Below are 23,482 nucleotides of genomic sequence, written 5' to 3'. Positions count from 1 at the left end.
ATTCAAACAAAAGCCTTTTGTATTGGACTGAATATGATCCATTCAGCTGGAACACCAACATCAAAAGTCTGCATTAGATTTCATGCCTGGATTCCATGACACTAGGTTCCTCAGCCTATAAGTTAGTTTGACTGTGACCTCCGGGTCCTGTTTTTTCGTTATTTTAATTTTTAAATTTTTGACGAATAAATCATAATTTCTACACCCTAAAACTTTATTATTGAATATCGCACCATGGTTCCAACCTCTGTGCGTTCTGGTGCCAACCATAGCTAAGGAGGGATGGAGTTCCTTTTTTCTTTACTTGTATGTAAATATATATATATATATATACACTATCACCTTCATTAAGCTATCCCCTACTAAGTTGTAACCTTTGCAAAGATATGGAAAAAAGTGGAACCATCATGGTTGTATGGTGCTAAAGTATCCCTTGTTAAGTTATAATCCCTCATAAATTCTATCTTAGGATGCAAATTGACCCCATAACTTAGTAGAGGTGATGTTGTGTATATATATAGATATATTGTTATTTGTAAATGAAATACAATCCAAGCCCACCACAATACTTTGGACTATTCTTGGTTCCAATCTCTTGTCAAAATATTTACAAAGAAAGGAAAAGTCATCCATTTTATTTAATTTTTAAATACGAAATTTGTAGGTAAATTTGATATATTTAATCACATTTGCTCACATTCATGAATTAGTTAAATTATTCATATTTCCACATTTATTTAATTATATATATATATATATATATATATATATATATTCACAACTCTGGATGAGAGGCAAAGTCACTCTAATAGAGTCATATGAGATTTAATGTCACATTTCATGGTTTTAAATGTTCTAACTTAATTGTGCATTCCAGTCCTCAAGATGGTCATTTAAAATGTATTTTGAAGTGGATTAACCATAATATAATAAATTGTGCTGTTAATATTATAAAAAAATTAAGTTACTATTAAATCAAATAAATACATAATATATAATTAAAAAATTAATCTCCAAGTTTTGTGATTTTGTTTAGAACATTATAATATCTTATTTTTAAAATGTTATCGAATAAACATATATAAAATTGAGTAAAAGAAATTACAAATGTTTAAGGTTTTATATCAATACCACTTTATTTTGTAATTTGAGAAAACTTAAAGATGTAACTATTATAATATTATATGTATATCTATTTAGAAAATTGTTAAATCAATCCACCCTTTTACTAAATTGATTCATTTGAACAAGAATCACATACGAAGAATCCAACACCCTCTTGCAAATCAAGCAAAGATACAAAAGTGGAGCCTGCAAAGCACCTACACCACAACAAACTATGAAACACACACTCTTAAAACAATGAAATTGGGCACACATTCATAGATTTCTTAAGTAGATGGGTTGATTTAATAAAATTATGGATCAATTTAATAAAATGGTGGGTTCATTTAACATTTTCTTATATTTACAATAGTTTTATAACATTTTTAAATTTATTTTAAGACTATTTTCAACATTATAATGATGAAATAAAATATTTTATTCATATTTTTTCTAAAAATTCCATACATCCTTATCGATGTAAGAATCGCTAGCAACAAACTTTATTAGAAGCCACATCATTCTTTTTAAACATTTCAATAATAATTCATGGTAGTGAGAGGAACTAAGTACATCTTCTATGGTATACTGTGTGGGACTTGGTACACCTCTGGCTTCTCTAAGAACACTAAAAATTTTTTTTATTAGAAATATCATTTAATTCTTTTAAATCTCTTGAAGGTATTTTTTAGTAGCATATATTCTTTGATGAGTTTTTGAACAACAAATATCAATTTTCCAGGACCATCAGCTTCTGAGTTAAGTTAAATCATATCATTCTTTATTTAATTAAACAAAAATTTAGAAGTTTTTATTTTTATTTTTATTTTTTTAGAATTCGTAATTCAAAATAAACTCCATTAATAAAAAAATATTAATTCATAGGTTAAATATCAATAATCATCTATTCTATTGTAATAATGTCTTCATCTTCCTATTTTTTATTGTGAATAAAATAAAATAATTATACCAACATAATGATAAGTATTCTCCAGCTAAAAAATTGAAGCATGTTCCAAAAAATATGTACCAATTTATATATATATATATATATATATATATATATATAATAATAACCATTATGGGACCATGGCATTATCTTACTGTTAACAATGCAAAGTCCAAATCATTAGAGTTCTATGGTTGAGCCCAATCCATGTCTAAACCACAATCTATATCATTTTATCTTTATGATCTAGATTTGTATGAATATCATATTTCAATTGAATTAATATAAATGTTAAGCAGAAAATATTGCATTTATCAAATTCAGTGTCAAAATTGAATTTTTAATGTCAAAATGTTTGAAATACATGTTGAATTGTTAATATTGCTAATGCTATACACATTTTTCCTTATATACATAGTATTTTTTTTATTATTAAATATAACAATTAATACCACACAAAAAACATATTTTTAGATCCATATGGGATTTTAAGATTTTGAATCAAAATATTTATATTAGAACTATGAACATCATGTGAACCTTTTTTATTTTATTTTTATCTTTGGTGAACAAATAGTTTATTTATTTTGCAAGTCTTCAAGAGTACCTACAATACCAACTATTGGTGATTTCTTTGTAATTCTACCGTAATTAATATTATACTAATACTAATGATAGGAGATCAAAGATATTTTTTAAACCAATGCAAAATTTATAATATTTAAAAACTTTTATCAATGTATACGTTAAGAGTGTTGCACTATCCATATGAATTACAATAATAGTTTTAAAAATTCATTTGTGTACAATACGTGAAAACTATATGTCACTTCAAGTGTCTGTACATACACACAAAAATATCATGATTATTTTACTTAATCAAAAAATATTCTTATTTATTTATTTATTTATTATATAAGGGAAAGGTTTTAAGGCTTCTCCATGCAATCCACAATTTAATCGAGCCCCTCTTCTTCTGATTTTTTTTTTTTTTTTTTAAATCAAATAAAATGATATAAAATAAAAAGATAATAAATCATGATTCCACCATAATGTCTACATTCGAACATCCCCAATAAAGATCATCCACGAAGAATAGTCATCCAACACAACGGACCCATCCATCTACCCACTCTCACATCCATCCACACGTCCATCCATCCACGTATGTCCATTGAAAAGTCCCGAGCGATCGCGTAAAAGTAACCAGCGAAAAAAGTAATGCGAGGAAACGGAAAAGTAAATATCATAGCCGGAAATAGGCAAAAGGCCCGCTGGTTAAGGAGGCTCCAACCCAGAGTCCCAGCATCCTCGCTGCTCCAGGGCGAGGCCTCGCGTGCTTAAGCTTAAGCTTGGCTTGGCTTGGCAGGGCTTGGCTGGGCTCGTAACGTGGACTTGTTGGATCCCTTCCTCGCTGCGAAACCCAATGTCTTACATAGAAATCCCTTCCACACACACTTTGAATTCGCCCCATATCCCACTCTAGGAGGATTCGTGTGCGGTTTTTTTTGACTTTTGTGCTTGCGCGGGCACGCATGGCAAGCTAACAATCATCACCTGGGACGACAGACCCTTTGAGTACACCACGCTGTCACTCGTCGTGTGGGATGTGATGCCGATTGCATTGCTGCGAGAGAGTGAGAAGGAAGGAAGAGCGAAGCGTGCGACGTGAGCAGTGAGTGGTGACTGAGAGAGAGCGAGAGAGAGGGAGAGGGAGAGGGAGGTGGCATTGTGCCGGGGATGGTAATTTGGTGCAGGTGGTTGGGTATTAGAGTAGGAGACGGGAGGTGGAGGCGAGTAGATCGGTGGGTTTGGTAAGTTTGGAGAGGATTTGAGGTGGGTTTTTGGATCGGGCGTGGATCCGAGGTTGGAGGGGAGAGAGGTGGTGGATCTCGGTGTGGTTATGGGAACCAGGAGCTGTGGAGTCTTTTTCCTGTTTGAATGGTTGATTGTGCTGATGGTATTTTGAATGCAGGGTGGGAAAAAAGAAGGCGGGTTGCCGTCTGGTTTGGCCTCTGTAGTTGGCAAATACAACGCATCTTCTTGCATTGGGAAAGGCTCCGTGGCTTACAGATTCTTTGCTTGCTGGGCTCCGGGAGTGGAGCGCGAGTGCATCGGATCCTGGCATTGTTTCTTTGCTAGTGTGTTTTAGGGCTTTCACATTATAGTGTTTTGTGGAGACCTGGGATATTGGAGATTTAAATATGTGGCGGAGAGACGACTGCTAGTTATATGACATTCGAGGGCAGTCCAATTAGGGAGCGAAACAGACGAGGTCCTGTGGTCGAGTAGGAATTTGGGTGGATTTGGCGGAGAATAAAATGGCCTCGGATGCATCCCATGTCAACGATGTGAGAGTGGAGTATATCAGGAGCAGGCGACCTCCCAGCTCTATTAATGGGACTCCAATTAGGGTGCCTCCAAGTGTTGATGAACCCGACTTGGACAGCGACAATAGCTCGTACGCATTCTTTCTTTTTAAACCAGTTGTTCTAATCTGCCTCATGCTCGAGACACTTTTTGAAAATTTAATCCTCTGTTTGTTATGATGTGGCATTGCATTGTATTTAGATGCTTGTTTCGGTGGTAGTGGTGTAAGTAGTAGAAGTTCCTATCCTAGTCCATTCCGAAGTTACATGCAGCAAGGAGATCAAATCGAAGACTCCAAAGATATGAGTGGAGGGTAACTAGTCCTCCCCTTTCCTATAAACGAACACATGTTCCCTCACCTTGGTAAATGCAGCTCACAAACACCCCTCTGTAACAACGCAGCAAATTCGAATGGCTTGCGTACCTCACATTGTAGTTTTTGAACGAGGGTACTGTGAGATGTAATGAGTCGATCTTCTCCTGAATTGCTGGCACAATGTGGAAGGGCTTTTCTACTACATGAAATGTGGCATAGATCTATGAGCAGAAACTTCGTGATTCTCTTTGCCCTCGCAGAACTACTGTGATAGTAAAAGTCATTGGATTTACATATTACTTTCCCACATGTGATGAACGCGATGGGACGATGATAATTTTACTTCACATTGTTGGGGATGTCAAGTAATAGTTTTCAATGCCTACCTGGTACCTTTGAATTTACTTCGGTGTATATGACTTAACTTAGACACTGCTCGAAATATCGCGGATCTTAGCAGTGGCCGACGTTTTCTTTCTTGTAATCAATTGTCTTTAGGCTTGGTACTTAAAGCTTTGCCTTATGAGATGGTTTTACGTCTGTACAGGCCCAGTACATTGTCGGCCTCCGTGGCTCCGGAGTCGGCAGGGGGTTCTCAGATTCTAGAGAAGTATCAGGTAATATGGATAGCAATGTCTTCATTTTTTTCATCGTTTTCTGATCCATGTATTTCACAGTCTGATTGTGCTGGTCGAAGTTTTGTAATGTGGCCATGTGGAGCTCAAATTGGGGTTTAATTCTGTAATTCCAGGATTTACTGTTATTCTATCAATGCTAATAGTTTCTACGCCATCCAGGTGGAAGCTTTCCTTAAAGCCATGCACAGACAGTTGCAGAGTGGGGGTAAAAGGTCATTCTTTGGGAAAAGGGCTGTAGCTCCTCAAAACCGCGACAAGTATACCGTTGAAGATATGCTTTGTTTCCAGCGGGTATAGCTTCTCATTAACTTTTCATGATAGTGCATTCGAGTGTTTCACTATATCCTGTGTCGGAATTGCTGACGGAAAACTGATCCTTTCAGGAGCCGATCCCCACGTCTCTCTTGCGCATAAATGCAGATCTTGTGAGTCGCGCCGTGAAACTTTTCCAGGTACTTTTTCGACGACCATAAATAATGCATTAGAGGCTGATGTATTGCAGAACCAGATTTCTCGTAATATTTCTTTCCAATAGAGCTATTCCTCCTTTTTGTAATATTGTTTCTTGCTTTCTTCGCTTGCAGGTCCTTCTTAAGTACATTGGTGTACCAGAGGGAGGGCCTTCAAGTCCACCAACTGGACAAGAGCAGATTGAACTTCTTAAGAAGCTGTACAAACACACTTTGAAAAGATCCGAGCTTCGTGATGAACTGTTTGCACAGTTGGTGAAACAGACACGCAACAATTCGGATAGGTGGGTGTAAGTCTATGGGTTACGGAATCGATTAGTCGAATAATGGCGGACACATTTTTACGTTTTGGTGATCTGGAGTGTTTTCAATATTTCAGAACGGATTGGGTCGTAGCTTTCATAACAGTGAATGTTGCAGAGGTCATGGTTGACAAGGGTGCGACAACAACACGCATAAATCGATACTGATATATAATTTTTGTATTTTGATAGGACAAGCCTGCTGAAAACATGGGAACTATTATACATGTGCTCTTCAGCAATGCCTCCAGGCAAGGAATTTGGTGCATATTTATCAGAATATGTACATGATGTAGCCAACTCACCTGGAGTGGATAGTTCCGTACAAGCGCTTGCTTTGAACACAGGGGAAGCGTTGAAGCGATCCGTTAAGGGAGGCCCTCGGCGGGTAGACCCAACTCAAGAGGAGATTGAGGCTTTATTAGAAGGGCGTAAATTGACTACCATTGCCTTCTTCTTGGATGAGACATTTGAAGACATTACCTACGACATGTCAACAACTGTTTCAGATGCTGTCGAGGTAGAGAAACTCGGTTTTTTCGAAGTTTTCTTGTTTTAGTGACCCCTTTTATCTGTAGTTCTTGGAAGGAAAGGCCTTAAAACCATAGTGGAGTTATTGCAATTTTTGTTTTGTAAAGTACGTACTTACTGGTTGTTGACGAAGCGTAAAGTTTACTGATGGCTGTGCCAACGAAGTCTTTGGTGTTCATCATCCATTGCATTTGAAACTCGATTTTGTGCGTCAATAGTATTCTGTACACATTCTTGGATGGAAGCGTATGGTTTGAACTATTGCTTTTACTTAATGCCTGATAAAAAATGACCCGGAATTGACTAGGAGTTGTTTGCTCTTTTTCAGGAATTGGCAGGCATTATCAAATTATCTTCTTTCCATACTTTCAGTCTTTTCGAATGTCGGAAAAGTTTGAATGGGTCGAGAGCAGTTGATGCCGCAATTGGTATGTACATGTAATCTCCCGTCTGTTGAAACAGTTTTGGACTTATAGCCTGGTTTGAATCTATATACAATTAATCCAGCCTGGTCTGGAATATAAGGACGATTGGGATTGTTCACTGATGGATCGACATGGATTGTTGTATTAATTTTTGTATGTTTTTTTTTGCATGTTTTATTATATGTTATTATATGTTTTTTAATAATTTTAATAATTTTATAAATTTATTTTACTTTTTGCTTTTACGTTACTTTTTTGTTTTTAACACGCGTTTCATCTTTTCAAATGGGGCTTGCAGAGGAGCATATAGGCTTGGATGATAATAAGTACATCGGAGATATTGTGGCAGAGTTCAAGTTGTCACGAGATCGTAGCAAGGGTGAGCTTTTTCAGAGTAAGCTGCTGTTTAAGAAACGGCTTTTTCGAGAATCTGATGAGGCCATCACAGAGCCCATGTTCGTACAGTTGTGCTATATCCAGGTATGTTCTGTTGCTTGGACCTTCATGTATCAGTATCTCATTTATTGTTGCAGTGCATATCAAACTGGAATAAGCTTATGATTCTTATGAATTGGGTGATTCTCTACAGTCCCAACATGATTTTCTTCTAGGAAATTACCCTGTTGGTAGGGAAGATGCAGCACAGTTGGCTGCACTACAGACAATAGCAGACCTTGGAAGCATACCCAATCCTGAAACAAGCGCGTAAGTTTTGATATTGTTGCCCCGATCATGCTTTCTTGAGCGGTGAGCAGGTTAGGACATAGTGGTTCTTGATGAACAATGTAAGATTTACGAAAGATTTTGTTGTTTTGGATGCCAACTAGTTGTATTTAGAGGGTATTCGCTGAATATCTTATCTGCAGTATACGCCTAAGATGGGCTATACTAAAGTGTGACTTAGTTTTGGTCTCTGCAGGGAGTGGAATTCCATGCTAGATTGTTATCTGCCCAAGCAGGTAGCCGCAACTCGTAATAAGCGTGATTGGGATCAGGACATACTGAGCCGGTATCGGGCGTTGGTGAGCACTCTACCTTGCATCCTTTGGAACCATGAGAATCCGACACAGAGATTTTAAATATTTCATTAATATATATATTTCAGTATCCACTTTCCTGTGAATTCTTCCGATGTTGCGGGATAAACTTTGAGCTGTTACCTAACAGCCGGTGCATTGATCATTGGTATGGGATACTCTGCTATTTAAACTTAGGCACATTTTTCCAAGGATGATGCGAAGCAACAACTTCTTCGAATGCTACGTTCATTACCGTATGGTAATTCTGTCTTTTTTAGTGTGCGAAGAATTGAAGACCCTATAGGCTTATTGCCCGGGAGGATTATCCTCGGCATAAACAAGCGAGGAGTAAGTTTCATGGACCTGTAGCTAAGTGGGTTAGCTTTGCTGAGTTTCGCAATTCCTTATTATCAAGTCAGTTTGCATGGTCTTCGTGTTTTTAGAGCTTTGTGTCATGTTAAGCAGACTACACGTCTTCTGTAACTTGTAGTCTGATTTTTTCTATTCCATTCTCACTTTGTTTTTTTCTATTTTCACTCTTGGCAGGTGCACTTTTTTAGACCGGTTCCAAAGGAGTATCTACACTCTGCAGAGTTGCGAGATATCATGCAGTTTGGCAGTAGTAACACTGCTGTATTTTTTAAAATGCGAGTCGCTGGAGTCCTACATATTTTTCAGTTCGAAACAAAGCAGGTATCTATTCTTAATGTCTATGGTCATACTCAAGCTTCTGCGGTGTGGATTTAATTTTAGTTATGAGTCAACAATTTAATGTAAAATCCCTTTGAAACAGGGAGAGGACATATGTGTCGCTCTGCAAACACATATAAATGACGTAATGTTGAGGAGGTATTCAAGAACACGCAATGTGCCCAATGGGCAGGCGCAAGTGACAGAACCTGCTGCTGCCGTAGTGGCAACTCAGAAGCCTCCAGGCATTGAAGTGTACGAGAAACACGTACAGGAAATGTCCAAGTTACTGGAAGAATCACAGAAGAAAATTGATCAGGCAGATCCCTTTATACCCAGGCTTTTCAATGATTTTTAAAGCTAGGTGTCTGGATACTGTGCTAAGCTACACAGCAGATACGATATTCCTATGGATTTGTAATGCTCTCTTTGTTTCTACTTGCAGCTTGCAGAAGAGCTTCGTTTAAAAGAGAAAAGAGAAACACAGGTGATGGAAGAATTAGCCGGACTACGTGATTCATTGCGTGCAGAGGAGCAAACAAGAGCAGAGCTCTCTGAAGAGAGAGAGCGACTGTCGAAGCAGCTTGGGGACCTGGAAGTTGCTCTGCAGGTTTTCCCTTTCACACTTTTTATGAAGGGATAACTCTGTGTAGTAGTTTTATGCGGAAGTAGTTTCAATAGTCAAGCACAGTCGAGAATATGCTCTGATGAGTTAACATGTTGGATTTGGAACGACAGACTGCGCAAGCGGAAAAGACAATTTTGGCGTCAGGTTCAGGCAGCCATGCAGTCGAGGATGCAGGATCTGATCTTGGTACAGATATGGATACACCTAGAAGAGTAGCGCCTGGAACTCCTCGAGGAATTCGTAGGGAGCGGGATTTGCCACCTCCTGGACAAAGGGACAAAAACAATGAACCAGTTCGTAATTTAGAGATTCAGGTAATTTTCAGTGTGTCACCTAATATGCTGGTCAACACTTTATTCCTATGTTTACGTCTGCTGCTGAGTTGGTTTCTATTTTTATTTCATGTTTCAATGTACACCTTTCAACATCATGCTACTTGTTACAGTTGATGTGAAACCTTTGTTTTCTAAAAGTAGGCCGTGGTCTTCTCTTGTTTCACATGTTTGTCTTCAAATTTTTTTATGTGAAAATACCTGATGAATTCCAGGTTAAGGAGTTGCGCAATGATTTGAGACAGAAAACGGAGGAATTACGTAACAAGGAGGAAAGAGTCAAGAATCTTACTAAGGAGAAACAACTGCTTGAGCAGAAGGCATCTCGTCTTGAGAAAAACAAGAGTGAGGAGGTAATAATGACCATTTGTCGGTTATTGAAACACCTCTTCACGGCTTGAAAATTCTCGTTCTTCCTTGTTATTGTTGCTAATTTTGCAAGGTCCAGATATATTTCAGGCGCATTGTGGTGGCAGATTCTAATTGCTGCATCAGATTTTAAAATCCTCTGAACCATTATGAATAAGCTTTATTATTTGGCTGCACTAAGATTACATGGGGTTTACATCTGGTGAATACAAACACGTGTCCACATTTAGCGTCGAAGGAGTTCTGATGGTTTCTTGCTCTCTGAGCTCAGGCCCTCCTTATGGAAGAAAAATTCGAGTTCGAAAGAGATGATTTGAGGGGACGACTTGTAGTTCTGGAAAAGAAGTTAGCAGAGCGTACGCAAGATTTGAGTCTTGCAGAGTCAACGTTGGCAACTCGTGAGGGCGAACTCGAATCCATGCAAAGCAGTCTAATGGAGCTTAATGAACTTCGGGATATGAAAGAGGTAGAGAAAAAAACATGTATCTAGGATGAAAATGCATGGTTGACATGACTATTGATATATTTTTTTTTGTTATTGTGACCTATTGAAATCATCGTTTATTGAGTTTTTATAACTACTTGAGTTGTGTAGGATTATTAACTTTGAAAGATAATGAATTATGATTACTTTTTTATTTTATTTTATTTTATTTTTGTTTTTAGGACATTGACAGAAAGAATGAGCAAACAGCAGCTATATTGAAGCGACAGGCAGACCAGATAACTGAACTAGAAACGTTGTACAGAGAAGAACAAGTCCTTCGAAAACGATACTTCAACATGATGGAAGGTACACTTCATTTACAAATTTTCTCTGCCTTTCATATGCTTTTTACTTAAATGTTCGCATATCACAATGTAAGAACTTGTCTGCGAGGCAAGCTCTCGATAAGGTACTCTTTTTCCCTCTGGCAATCTTATCGTAACAAAAGAGGGGCTTATCAGAACAGTATAATGGATTTCAGACATGAAGGGTAAGATAAGAGTGTATGCTCGGTGGAGACCACTTAGTAGTAAGGAGATCAAAGAGCGGCAACAAAATGTGTTGATAGCCCCCGATGAATTCACCATCGAACATCCTTGGAAAGATGATAAACCCAAACAACATCAATTTGATCATGTTTTCGATCATTATGCAACCCAAGAGGAGGTCTTTGAAGATACGAAGGTAAACGTCCTGATCTCAAAATAATTGATTCAACTATTGCAATTTTAACAGGGTATGTCTCTGTGCTCGTAATTATTGGTCTCAAGAAACACAATCGACCAATTAAAAGACGTTGATTATTCCCACTGTTTTGAACTACACACCTAGTTGTCCTGCTGTTTTAGGGTATTCAAAAACTTCATTGTTATTCAATAATGATTCTGTATTCTGCGCAGCTAACATGAATGTAACGTGTGCAGTATTTGGTCCAATCAGCGATTGATGGGTACAATGTCTGTATTTTTGCATACGGACAAACTGGATCAGGGAAAACTTTTACTATTTATGGTTCTGAAAATAACCCAGGTCTGACGCCACGGGCTACAAAAGAACTTTTTGGCTACCTCAAACGAGATGCTAATAAGTTTTCGTTTAGTCTCAAGGTACATGTCTTTCTTGTGAAGAATTATATGTTCAATTTCTGAAATGCTGCTCATTGTTATGTTTGCGGCATGTAGAACTAGGTATGGTTTTGGAAGTTGATTTGTGTTATATTTACGCTGTCTAAAGGTTCTATCGCCTTCTGGGAAAATGACTTGCTTGCATACGTGTTGCTTGGATTTGACTTGCAGTGGACTTCTTGATTAGCTTGAATTTAATGTCCTACGTTGTATTTGCAGGTTTACATGCTTGAAATATATCAAGACTCGCTCATTGATCTACTTCTGCCAAAGAGTGCTGCAAAGCCACGAAAGCTTGAGATTAAGAAGGATTCGAAGGTAATTGTAACCCTCTGCTGTCAAGTTCAGGTTAATTCAGTCCGCTACAAGTGTTCATACATTTTGAATAATTCTCCGTGCTTAAGTTTGGTTTGGAGGTTGACTCATGAAAATTATATCAACTGATTGATTCTGATCAACGGAATCAATTTCAGCTACTCGATCCGTCTCCAAGTATTGGCATATTCAGGATACAGGGCAACGCTTGAGGTACTGTGAGGTTCTAAACGGTTTAAATGTTTTGTATCTTTGTAGGGCATGGTTGTGGTAGAGAATGCTACATTGCTGCCGATAGCATCACATGATGAGCTGCAAGCTATTGTTCACAAGGGGCTCGAGAGACGACATGTGTCGGGCACCCACATGAATTCAGAGAGTTCACGGTCACATCTCATTTTGTCAGTAATCGTTGAGAGTACCAACCGACAGTCTCAAGTTCTTGTGAAGGGCAAGGTGTGCTGCTACTCTTAAACTGATGCAAAAAGAAATTCTCCGACCTTTTTTCAGAATATTATACTTTATTAATTTGGTCACTTCTTTGTGATTATCAATGCCACCACCTTTTGGCGATCTTCTTATTTTTTGTTATTTTGTTATTTTTTGCGAACTCCGAGCAGCTCAGCTTTGTGGATCTAGCGGGCTCCGAACGAGTGAAGAAATCTGGATCTAGTGGTGAACAGCTGAAGGAGGCCCAAAGCATCAACAAGTCGTTATCAGCACTAGGTGATGTCATCAGCGCCCTTGCAACAGAGGAACAGCATATTCCTTACCGTAACCACAAGCTAACAATGCTCATGAGCGATTCTCTTGGTGGAAATGCGAAGACACTCATGTTTGTAAATATCTCACCGGCAGAGTCCAACCTGGATGAGACCCATAATTCACTCTGGTGAGTAACTGATCTGGCTCGTGTTCCTTTCCAATTTTTATCTTTATTTTTTCACTTCACTTTTGATGTCTCTAGATTCTAATAAAGGTTCAAAGATGGAGATTTCTAGATGTATGAGTTGATTTGATTTCCAGCCTGAAAATGCTTACTTCTGACTTCTGTTGTTGTATTGGTAGCTATGCAACAAGGGTCAGATCCATCATTAATGAGGCCAGTAAAAACACTACAACGAAAGAGATATTACGACTGAAGAAACAAATGATGTACTGGAAGGAGCAAGCCGGCAGGATGGGAGAGTCAGAAGATCTTGAAGAGGTCATGGATGATCGTGTAATCAAAGCTGCTGATTAAGTTAGAAGAAACCAGTCGCTGGGATCAATGTAGTGAGGTTGGTTGCTTTCAGTGTGGTGCTTTCTATTCACATCACGCGTAGCATTGCGGTGTGAATATTCAGCTCTAACCGTGCGCTATGTGACCTTTCCTTCATACCTGGCTAGGTGTACTTAGATGAACAAGGTAAAAATTACTGAACTGTAAGAACAGTTGGTTCTTCCCTCACTTTTATTCAGAGGGTTTCAGGTCTCAATTTGTGAGATTTGCCCAGACGAGGGATATCTTGTAGTAGATAACCTTGCAGTGGAGCGTAACTTGTGGTCCACTACTTTCATGGTAGGGTTGATACTCTTCAATGCTTGATTACTGCATCACTGCCTTGATGGGATTTGATCATGTGAGATCAACGAATTGGTGATGAATGCCACGACAGCCTCATATTTTTGTTAGAATTTACCGATCCCCAGAAGTGACTCACTTCACACGAGGGTGACTTTCTGGCATATTTCACAACTTCAGTTTTGTTTGAGGGGTTTTGGAAAGAGGAATTGTGGCCACGGCTCAGTATTATCATCTAAAATTCATGCATATCTCAGTAGAAGTGTAGTTTGCGTGGTATGCAGATGAAACGGCAATTACGCTGTTTAAGAACAGAATACAGAATCCACCGGATTTTTGTTGTAAAGTTAATCATTCGTGTAATTGGGTTGCTGGCCTAGCGCACTGCAACATGTAATATGCATGTGTGGAGTGGCTGGGAACAGGAATGGTGCTCCAGTTTCGTTTAGGGTTAGCCCTGAGTTGAAAACTTTCCCAGGGTTACGTTAGTGGTTAGCTCATAGTGGCATTTAAGGGACGCTTCGGCTCTTTTGAGAGTTTCTTTTTACCTATCCCATGTGTCCATATCCATGTCCATGCCGGAATTCGGAAGGGCGTCGTGCACGCCCTGCGACCAACATTTTGTACGTCTTTTCACTCATGCTCTTGTGCACAGGCATTGAATGCGACAACCCGTCACTCCGCAATCTTCCGTCTCCTCACACCGGAGCATTTCTGTTCTCAGAGTACTGATGTGGATGCTGGATTTATGGGGTGCCCTGCAATTCTTATGAATGCGAGAGTAAAATTGCAGTTAGGAAAGGTGGTTTGATTTTTCCTTTTAACGTGATAAATAGCGTAGGCGGAGGTTGTGGAACAGAGAGATATGTAAAAGAATTTGGGTTTAAGAGTCGCGCGCGGGGAAACAAAACGTCGCGAAGTAAGCAATTGTTACAAGTTTCAAAATCTACTCCTGGACATTCGCACCATTAGGGGTGTGTTTTTAGTTTCCATAATAATACGATTCTCTCTCTCGGATCCGTGAGATATGGCCGTTGCCATTCATAAGCATGAGCGGATCTAAGATGATGAAAACCTACGTGAGGAGCTTTCACAGCATCGACGGTTCAATTCTTTTGTTCTTAGGATACAAGAATTTTTTTTCTCATTTTGAACTGAAGGGAAATGCATAGTGAGTTGATGTAACCATGTTCTTCAGGGGCCTGAAGGGTACGCCCGTCAAGTTTGAGTTTGATATCTTCATAGAGGATATCAAGCCATGGAGTGATGGGGCAACTATTCCCCTTTTGCTGGCTTGGCAAAGGGGCAGCAATCGCTCTGGCACCACAAAGACTGTGGTTCCGTCAGTTGGGAGGATAGCTTTCAACGAGAGCTTCAGACTTCCTGCCACATTGTTCGAAAGAAGCTCGGGGCAGATACAGAAGAAGTGCGTGACTTTCGCGTTAATTGAGGACGAGAATGCAAAAGCGATAAAAATTTCCAGACAACTCGCCACTGGAGAGATCGACCTATCACAGTTTGTGTATTTGACTGAACCGCGATGTGTCAGTATTCCAATGACCATTGCATTAAGTGGAAGTAATTCGGGAAGTGACCCCTATTTATCCTTGAGGATTTCTTCTAGTGGAAGACTTCCTTCACCTTCAATATTCTCTGGAAGACTTTCATCTGGAGGTAGAGCAGATAGCATGAGCCAGAGAACGAGCTATATTTTGCCGGAAACTGACGACTCAGACGGCAATGAAAGTGATGAGATCGACTCGTTCACTGATGACGAAGATTCTCCTAGGTCCTCTTATGATAACACAATGAGCACGAAAAAAATACCAGCAAGCAAACGAGATCAGTTGTTTTCTGCCACAGCCTCTGCTTCTTCAGATGCATCCAAATTTATGTCCTCAAACCCCGTCATTGCCCGAGTAAGGACTGCTTCTCCTGCACCGTCAGACGACAACGGTCAAAGTTCTGGCAGTTCTTTTGATGCGAAGGTATGGTCCTGCGAAATTCGCACGCCGCTGACCTTATTAACTGGAACTCTATCAGATGACACCACCATCTATTGAACGAATATCAATGAATAATGACTTATTTGTCTCACATATATGTAGCTTTCATGAAGCATTTTTAAAAAACAAAATCTATGAGCAGTATTCGTTGTGGTTTGACTGCTGGGATGCATGTGATGTATGTTGGTGTACGATTGGTTTGAGCTGATGGTTATGTATTTCTCAGCAAGACAATTTCTGTTACATTCTTATATCGAGTGATGATTCTAGGCTGATGCAGAAACATCAAAAAGTAGTTTAGAACCACCAAAATTGTCTGAGGAGGAGAAGCGGAAGAAGTTGCTAGGTCTTAATTTAACGGCACCCCCAGGAAGAGCTTTGGCAAAAGCTGCAAATTCTCTTGAAGCAGCACCGGTCTCAGCTGGGAAGAGCATAGAAAGGAGTGTTGAAGCAGTGAGACAATTTCCTGTGGGGAGAAATCTTGATAGGGTAGCGACCTCGGCTGGGAGTACCGTAGAAGCAGCAAGAAAATCTGCTGAAAAGAGCGTTGAAGCAGTTAAAGCGACTTCGGCAGGGACCAATCTTGAAGCAGTGGTTGCATCGGCTGGATTGAGTAAGACCGCTGACATCGCAGCATCAGCTACCAAGATGGTTGAGGAGGCAGCTACTTCTTTAGAAAAATCCGTTTCTTCTGCATCAGCAAAAGTTTCTGCTGGGATAGGCAAGTCACCAGCGGTGCAAGCCGCTGCTGCGTATGCCACAATGAAGGTATCTCAGATCAAGGAAAGTCGACTGTCTCAGGGCTCTACTCCAGAAGGGTCTACGCCCGGAACCTTTTCACCCATTGATACTGGAGGCAAGCTCGAGCTGTATTCGCGGTCAATCGATTCTGCCACGGCTTCGAGCTCTTCCAGTCAGGTTCAACCGGAAAAGAAATGGTCTTATGCAGGTTACCAAAGTGATGGCAGTAAAAGTGTGCTCTCAGAAGCAAGGGCAAAGATAGCCTTGGTTGAGAAACGAGCCATAGAAGAATTAAGGTCTAAAGTGGCAGCAGCAGAAGCGAAGGCAGTTGCTAACGAGGAGAAGGGAAAAGAAATAGCTCGAGATTTGAAACAACAACTGCTGAAGCGCGAAGACGAGTTGAGAGATACGGCTGCTATTGAGGTTGCTTTATATTCGATAGTGGCTGAGCATACAAGTTCTTCTCACAAAGTGCACACTCCCGCTCGCCGCCTGGCAAGACTCTACGTATACGCCTACAAAAACTGTAACTCGGATAGACATGCCAGCGCAGCCAGAAACGCTGTTCAGGGCCTGGTCGTAGTTGTCCGGGCATGTGGCAATGATGTCCCAAGGTGCGGCTGCCTCTGCTTAGCAATCTCAGTCTTTTCACCTGGTCCAATAGGCTTTTAAAGCAGGTGCCGCCAAGAATAGCTCGCATGTTTTTGTTCTGAGCAAAGACAAGCAGGACCTAATATTAACTGTTGCCTTGGACTCTAGGTTGACATACTGGTGGTCGAATATAGTTGTTCTCAGAGAGTCAATCATGCAGGCTTGCAATGCGGAGCCTACTACAGATCCAGATGTTGCCACACCTAGTGGCATCGACAGTAGCTATGCTGATCGTGCCAAACAGTACCAGCAGCAGCATACAAGAACTACCAGAACTGGAAGCACGTATGAAATTTTAGGGTTTAAGCATTTCAATAACAAATGGCAGGATTGTAACACTTTCGTCGTTGCTCTGTTGAAAGTTGAGACGTGGATACATGGAAGAATACTCGAGTGTGTATGGTGGCAGGTACATTACCACTGCTTATCTCGTTTATTAGTGAACGGATCCCGAAATGCACTGCGGGGCTCTGTGTGTCCTCTTGGTCTCTCTCAGGTTTATCAGCCAGTCTTGCATTATACGGTTGATTAGTCGGTCTCTTTACAAGAAGTGGCTAAGCTGGTGAAGACCTTGAGAGAAATTTTGAATACGAACTGATTATTGGCTGGGAACTGATCTGCAAGGATGAAATTTGTCAAGAATCTTTCTTTCTGACAACACTAAGTGCGCATAGGCTATGGCTCCACCTATGCAAGTTGGTGGCAGTGATCGGAAGGCACGAGCAGGCGCCCTAGGTGAGACCTTCATCAACGTGCGAGATGAGTTGAACAGAATCGCAGGGAAGGTAAAAGATGGCCTCGGTGAACTCAACAAATTTGCTGGAGATGTAAAGGAGTTCTTCACAAAGGAACGACAAGATGGAAAAATTTCGCAGCTTGGAGATGCCCGCCAAGGAATCATCTCCATCGAGATCTGGAAGAATGCCTTCGCAGACGCATTGAAAAGACTATGTCCCCTTCAAGGCCACGAGGGAGAATGCGGGTGCTTGCCTGTTTTGAGCAGACAGGTACAAGACCATGTCCAACTCTCAAGAATTTCCATTCCTAGGAAAGGACACATTCATGTAAAGTGCCTAGTCCCTCTTCGTGATGGTCATAGTGTCTTGTGCATCACGCACAGCAGGATTTCTTCCCCTGTACGGCATTGATATCCTTCTGGTTGAGGACTAAATTTACTCGCGGTGTGGAGGATTGTTTGTTTGAGGTTTTTAGTGTTTGATTTTGCAGGTGATTTCAGAATGCGTGGATAGGCTGGATGTAGCTCTGTTCAACGGTATCATGCGGAACCCAGGGGAAGATTCTCCTACCGATCCTCTAGCAGACCCTGTTACAGACCTTTCAGTCCTTCCAATTCCTGTAGGGGCCCTGACTTTTGGAGCAGGTTCTCAGCTGAAGAATGCGGTATGCCATTTATAACTGTTTTAAGACAAAATCATTCCTTCAATCCGCTCATATGACTGACCAGCTTCTTGTTCGGATGCTTGAAGCTTCTGAGGTTGTTCAGGCGAACAACTTCGTTGCAATAGTAGTTTTCGAAACCTGGAAAAACAAACCATGTCAATTGCACGTTTCAATTTTACATGAACATTTTGCAGGTTGTTACATGGTCGACTTGGCTATCTACGTTACTTAGCGTCAAAGCCCCTACAGAATCTAATATTAAGGATAATTCGTCGGAACATTCTGAACATGAACAAGATGACAATGTGCTGTTGCGTAAGAGGTATAGCATTGTCAAAACTGCGAGTGACCTGCTGATGGTTCCCAAAGATATGATCGAGATGGCCATGAGGAGAGAGGTACGCTGCCGATCTCTTTGAAATTGCTAATTACGTCTTTGACAGTCATTTTTTAGGGGCTGTGACATACGTAGTCTGTGTTAGCAAAATACCTCTGAGCTTAGCTGCACATACCAATCTGCTTAGTGCTACCTGGAAATGTCGTTTGTTAACAGACCTTCGTTTGTCTACGTTACGCGATTATGTCAGTGTTAAATTCATTTGAGACTGGGACCAACACCCCACACCTTCAATACTGAAAATGGATATTCGTCTCCACTTCGCCTTACGATTGTTGACCACGAGAAAGGCTGGACACGCTAGAAAGAAATTGGGCTGTGATTGTGCAAATCCTTATCCTTTTAAAACCACACACTGGCCTGCATGTTTGCAAAAGCATACATATTTGTCGATCCCCATCAATAATTGTTGAGATCAATATATGTGCCTGAAAGGTGGACATTCCAGGCAGCCAGAAAAGAAGCTGAGAAACGCAGTCCTTATTTTGTTCTACTTAGATCAGCGGGCGACCTCCTAATGCTGCCGAAAGATATGCTAACGGATAAGTCAGTGAGGAAAGAGGTACCTCATCCATTGCCAGTTCTTCTTTGGTCATCGAGTTCATCAGCTCTCATGTTCTTAAGCTCTGCAAACATAACTTCACACCTGACTTTGAAAGATGAACATGCTTGTTCAAGAGGTCTAGTAAGCACTGTTATAAGGATTGACGGGAAAAATCAGATTGATTGAAGTGATGATCTGCTACCATGTGCTAAGCTGTACAGAGAGCATATATGTGGGGAAGAATGGTAATCATCTAAAAATTAGGATACTTGTGAATATGGTTGGGTAGGTTTGCCCACAATTGCAACTACCTTTGATCCGCCGCATATTGTACGACTTTGTTCCCGACGAATTTGCCCCAGAACCTGTATCGCCGTCCCTTGTGGCGGCCATTAATGCTGAGGTAGATCCTGGAGTGATTCATCAAACTTTTAGCGAAATTTTTGTTCTGGGATATTTATGCATGAACTTACTGTCCTGATCTGCAGTCTTGGTCGTTAGTTGCCGATTCACTGCAAGTTCGATTGTGTATACCCTTGACCCTAAACCTAGGCGCTTGATATGAGTTTGTGTGAGGTGGTAATTAGGCATCACAAATTAAGTACAAATACATCCTGTTGCAGGTGTCCCTAGAGAGGCAGATGCAAGGCGAAGCAGAAATGAATATTGAGGATATCAGCATAGCCCCGGTGCCGATTGTTTTTTACGTTCCTCCATCGTCAGAATTTGTTAGGTTGTGGATTGGCGAACCTCCAGGAACAGAAGAATTGGGCAAAGCACCATCTTCTCTTCTTCGGAAGGGCTACGGAAGCGACGATGAACTCAATCACTTTCAAACCCCTTTCGCATGGCTTAAAGAGAGTCCCAACACACGCAATTCTCCTTCTCTTGATAAAATGGATATTGCAGAGATGCACTCACAAGATGCTTCCCTAGTGTTCACAGGACGATACCAACTTCTCAAAGAGGTTTGGAGCCCCTAAGAACGTACACTGTATTTAGTAACCCAAAGCTAACAAGAGTCGACTTACAGCTGCCAAGTTCATTTTTGGTCAAGATCGGTAGAGCAACATGTTAATTGCAAAAGGGAACTGTTGATCTCTCTAATCTAACTTGACAAAAGTGCAAATTGAGAGATTCATTTTGCTAGTGACCAACAAGTTATAGAACGTGTTCTGTCGTCTCAGATATATCCTTCATGAAATCGTCTACAATGGAGTAGCGAACTACATGCTGGTGTGGGCCGTCCTCATCGACTTTTATTGTACGCTTCAGATTTCGATACTCAAGAATTCATGAATGAATCCTCGACGCACATCTAGCAATGATGAAATCATCCAGCTAAGTGTCAGTATTCCAATAGACGTCGCAAACATTTCACACACGGACTCGACTATCCTCGATTCTTTCCACTGTGACTACAACAGAATCAAGACTCCACGCGCTAGTGTCAAATGCTCATCGCTAATGTCAGCATTACGAAATTCTAAATCGAAAGCCGATACAAGAACCCGCCGTGTGCAAAGCAACCGAATCGTAACTCCATAGGTTTTCATCACACTTAGCTAGCGACGATCCACGGAGTATGAGAAAAAATAGCCTCTTACAAAAATTAAAAAATAAACAATGCCCACACCTCCCGATTGCCTCAGTCATTTTGTACTCAACCTCTCACCTATCTGACCACTTGCTAATTAATCCTTGCGCAGCTAAATTTCAATTCAAACTACGCACCACCACCACCTCCTCCTCCTCCTCCTCCTAAACCATCAATGCAACATACACTCCAATCACACTTGCACCGCCAATCTTCACAATCCTCAACCTCCATTCTGCATATTGTTTTGAAGTTTGAAGGCGATGAGAGCCACCACTGTCAAGAGCGGGAGAGGAACCAAGCCCCATAGCCGCGACGATCTCTATAGCCGTGGATGAGGTCCCTCGACCGCGATCATCCATGTCAAGCCTGCAGCCGGGGTACGGCGCCTCGTTCGTCGCCTCTCCGAATTGTCTCCTGGAATTTTGGTAGGTTGTTTTGTGTTTCGATTCATCGTCCAGTATTAAATTTGCTGGTCGGAGTTAAGTTTGCTGTGCGGCTTGGGAGATCGGCTGCGCTTCAATATTGGCGGAGTTTAGCGGAGAAAGAAGCAGGAGGTAGGGTTCTTAAGGAGGTCGAATCATTTCGACGTTTGCCGGAAGCAAGTAACAAAGGGGAACTATGCCTGTATCGTCGGGAGCAAAGGCTGCCACGAAAGTGGGAGGTGCACTCACTCGGGCGATCCAAGTGTCGCCTACGCTTAAGAAGTTTCTCGGCGTTGGAGAATGCTCGCGTCCCGAGTCAATGAAACGCATCTGGGATTATATCAAGGATCAAAAGCTTCAGGTACATTGTTTTAGTGCTTTAGTGGTAGTGTAAGGTAGGTAATAGTTGTGTGCGTTTGTTTTGTTCAGTGGATATTCCACGTTTTGGTGCTGATTGCGCTGTCCTATTTTTTGCATGTCTCCCTAGCAGCAAGATTTTAGTATGTTCCTTTTGGTGGGTATGCGCTCTGACTGTCTGTATTAGCTATTGTATAACGGCATTGTTCTGATGAGGAATCAAGCACAAATGAGTTTAACTCTTACAGAAATGTAAACAAAGAATCGGCTATTATATTAGATATGCTTAAGGATTAATGATGTACTATCCACCTACTCGATTTGTTAACAGTATATCTGACTGGAAAATGAATGTTCAATTTTGTTCTTCAGAATCCGCAGAACAAAAGAGAAATCCTCTGCGATGAGAAGTTAAAGCCAGTCTTAGGAGGCAAAGACAAGGTTGGATTTACGGAGATTGCTAAACTCCTGAGCGAGCACTTTCCGAAGGCACCGAAGACACCAAAAACGCCAGTGGATACGTCTACATGAAGATCTTTGCTATTCATCCAGGTCAAGCACCATCTTCATCTTCATCGGACACTAGTAGGTGCTTGTAAATTTCGGATATGATGCATAGTTTCTTTGGCTTTCTGAATGCTTACACATGCATCTAGCCTTTCAAAGATGCTCTTGATAGTAAGCAGGCTGAGAATCTATGTGGTTGATGTATCGTCAACACTGGTGGATTTTGTTGAGTAGACTCGTATTTCGGAACTGCCTTGCTGGGGTATTAATGTTCTTTTCCACTTGCTCTCCATGCGCGTTGACTTAGGGTTAGGCGTAATATCTGAGATATGAGAGCCGGACGAGCAAGGACAAGAACCCTAATTAATGACAATGCTTGCACATATATTTCTAGTTGTCATATTGATAAGAACCCCTTAATGGTCACTTTTTTGACTGGATTTCAAAACGTTTTTTAGAGTTTAGAATTGCATGTTCTCTAAATACGGGATTTAACGCAAACGTAAGTCCTGGTAGTCATTTGTCAACACTCATGATGCATGTGAAGTGTCATATTGATACTTCACGAGATCCTTTGACTTTCTGCAATTCGATCTCTCTGACTAGCAGAAGTATCTATTTTGTGGGTTTCCTCATCGTTACATTGACGCTTGGAATTATAGTTCTGCTTTCAGGTTGTACAGGTTGATTGCGACTGTCCCACCAACGGCGAACAACAGTTGACGCTGACATGGCTGCTCCACAGCATTTGTTTGTTTTTGGCTCCGTTGCTCTATATCTTCGTGTGGGAGAAAGGTTTTAGAAATGAGAGGCTTAATATGGCTCCCCGTTTTGTGCAGTGTGGTGCCTGTGAGATTGGAATGCCCTTGTGATAAGTTAATCGTCCTCTCAGTAAATGATTGTCCAAGAGATATCTCCACGGCAAATGCTTGAACTGTCAATTTCACATTGTAAAGTGAATGTTGTTCGCAAGGTCCAATCAATCAATTTCAACCTTTCTTGTGGGCCGCTTCTCTGCTGTACTCTGTTCTTAGGCTCAACTCCTTGAATTGATGATATTTACTATGTAATTGATTCTGATGATGTTCACATATTGGAAAATATTTGATATATCAAATTGATTTGTTAGTTCATTATTTTTTGGTTATTTATATAGTATAATTCCTGCATTCCTCAAAACTGGCACCTATTCTTCAATACCTAGTGATCATCACATGCAAATA

General features: G+C 40.6%; 3 protein-coding genes across 7 annotated transcripts; all 3 read left to right on the top strand.

Annotated features, from left to right (window-relative positions):
• The first annotated feature begins 3,412 nt into the window (after positions 1–3,412).
• On the top strand, positions 3,413–13,650 carry LOC112292888 (kinesin-like protein KIN-14I). 2 transcript variants are annotated; one of them, XM_024541845.3, is made up of 24 exons: positions 3,413–4,514; positions 5,287–5,356; positions 5,537–5,668; positions 5,761–5,829; positions 5,962–6,131; positions 6,342–6,669; positions 7,009–7,108; positions 7,404–7,585; positions 7,695–7,810; positions 8,025–8,127; positions 8,320–8,472; positions 8,671–8,817; positions 8,918–9,133; positions 9,260–9,424; positions 9,553–9,756; positions 9,990–10,127; positions 10,415–10,609; positions 10,810–10,936; positions 11,112–11,314; positions 11,554–11,736; positions 11,974–12,072; positions 12,328–12,525; positions 12,690–12,961; positions 13,138–13,650. In XM_024541845.3, exons 1-24 carry the CDS (start codon positions 4,375–4,377, stop codon positions 13,310–13,312), a joined length of 3,885 nt encoding a protein of 1,294 aa, XP_024397613.1. In that variant the 5' UTR covers positions 3,413–4,374; the 3' UTR covers positions 13,313–13,650. The 2 variants fall into 2 exon arrangements, with proteins under 2 accessions (XP_024397613.1, XP_024397614.1); XM_024541846.3 differs by lacking the exon at positions 3,413–4,514 and adding an exon at positions 4,589–4,736.
• A 225-nt stretch (positions 13,651–13,875) lies between these two features.
• LOC112292889 (uncharacterized) lies at positions 13,876–20,429 on the top strand. 3 transcript variants are annotated; one of them, XR_002972850.3, is made up of 10 exons: positions 13,876–14,256; positions 14,832–15,621; positions 15,910–16,994; positions 17,140–17,440; positions 17,706–18,038; positions 18,259–18,432; positions 18,627–18,830; positions 19,265–19,391; positions 19,663–19,776; positions 19,997–20,429. XR_002972850.3 is itself a non-coding variant. In XM_024541848.3 (10 exons), the coding sequence occupies exons 1-10, from the start codon at positions 14,189–14,191 to the stop codon at positions 20,354–20,356; spliced, it is 3,543 nt and encodes a 1,180-aa protein (XP_024397616.1). In that variant the 5' UTR covers positions 13,876–14,188; the 3' UTR covers positions 20,357–20,429. The 3 variants fall into 3 exon arrangements, 1 of the variants encoding a protein (XP_024397616.1); XR_016506524.1 differs by having other exon boundaries at positions 18,986–19,391; XM_024541848.3 differs by having other exon boundaries at positions 19,278–19,391.
• A 945-nt stretch (positions 20,430–21,374) lies between these two features.
• Positions 21,375–23,281, top strand: LOC112292890 (upstream activation factor subunit UAF30). Of its 2 annotated transcripts, none has more exons than XM_024541852.3 (3): positions 21,375–21,756; positions 22,125–22,304; positions 22,934–23,281. In XM_024541852.3, exons 1-2 carry the CDS (start codon positions 21,592–21,594, stop codon positions 22,281–22,283), a joined length of 324 nt encoding a protein of 107 aa, XP_024397620.1. In that variant the 5' UTR covers positions 21,375–21,591; the 3' UTR covers positions 22,284–22,304; positions 22,934–23,281. The 2 variants fall into 2 exon arrangements, with proteins under 2 accessions (XP_024397620.1, XP_024397621.1); XM_024541853.3 differs by having other exon boundaries at positions 22,922–23,281.
• The last annotated feature ends 201 nt before the right edge of the window (positions 23,282–23,482 follow it).

This window comes from Physcomitrium patens, chromosome 15, assembly GCF_059467195.1.
Source record: "Physcomitrium patens ecotype Gransden chromosome 15, ASM5946719v1, whole genome shotgun sequence".
NCBI classification, from domain to species: domain Eukaryota; kingdom Viridiplantae; phylum Streptophyta; class Bryopsida; order Funariales; family Funariaceae; genus Physcomitrium; species Physcomitrium patens.
The sequence above is the reverse complement of the archived record's forward strand: the minus strand, read 5'-3'. Positions and strand labels throughout refer to the sequence as shown.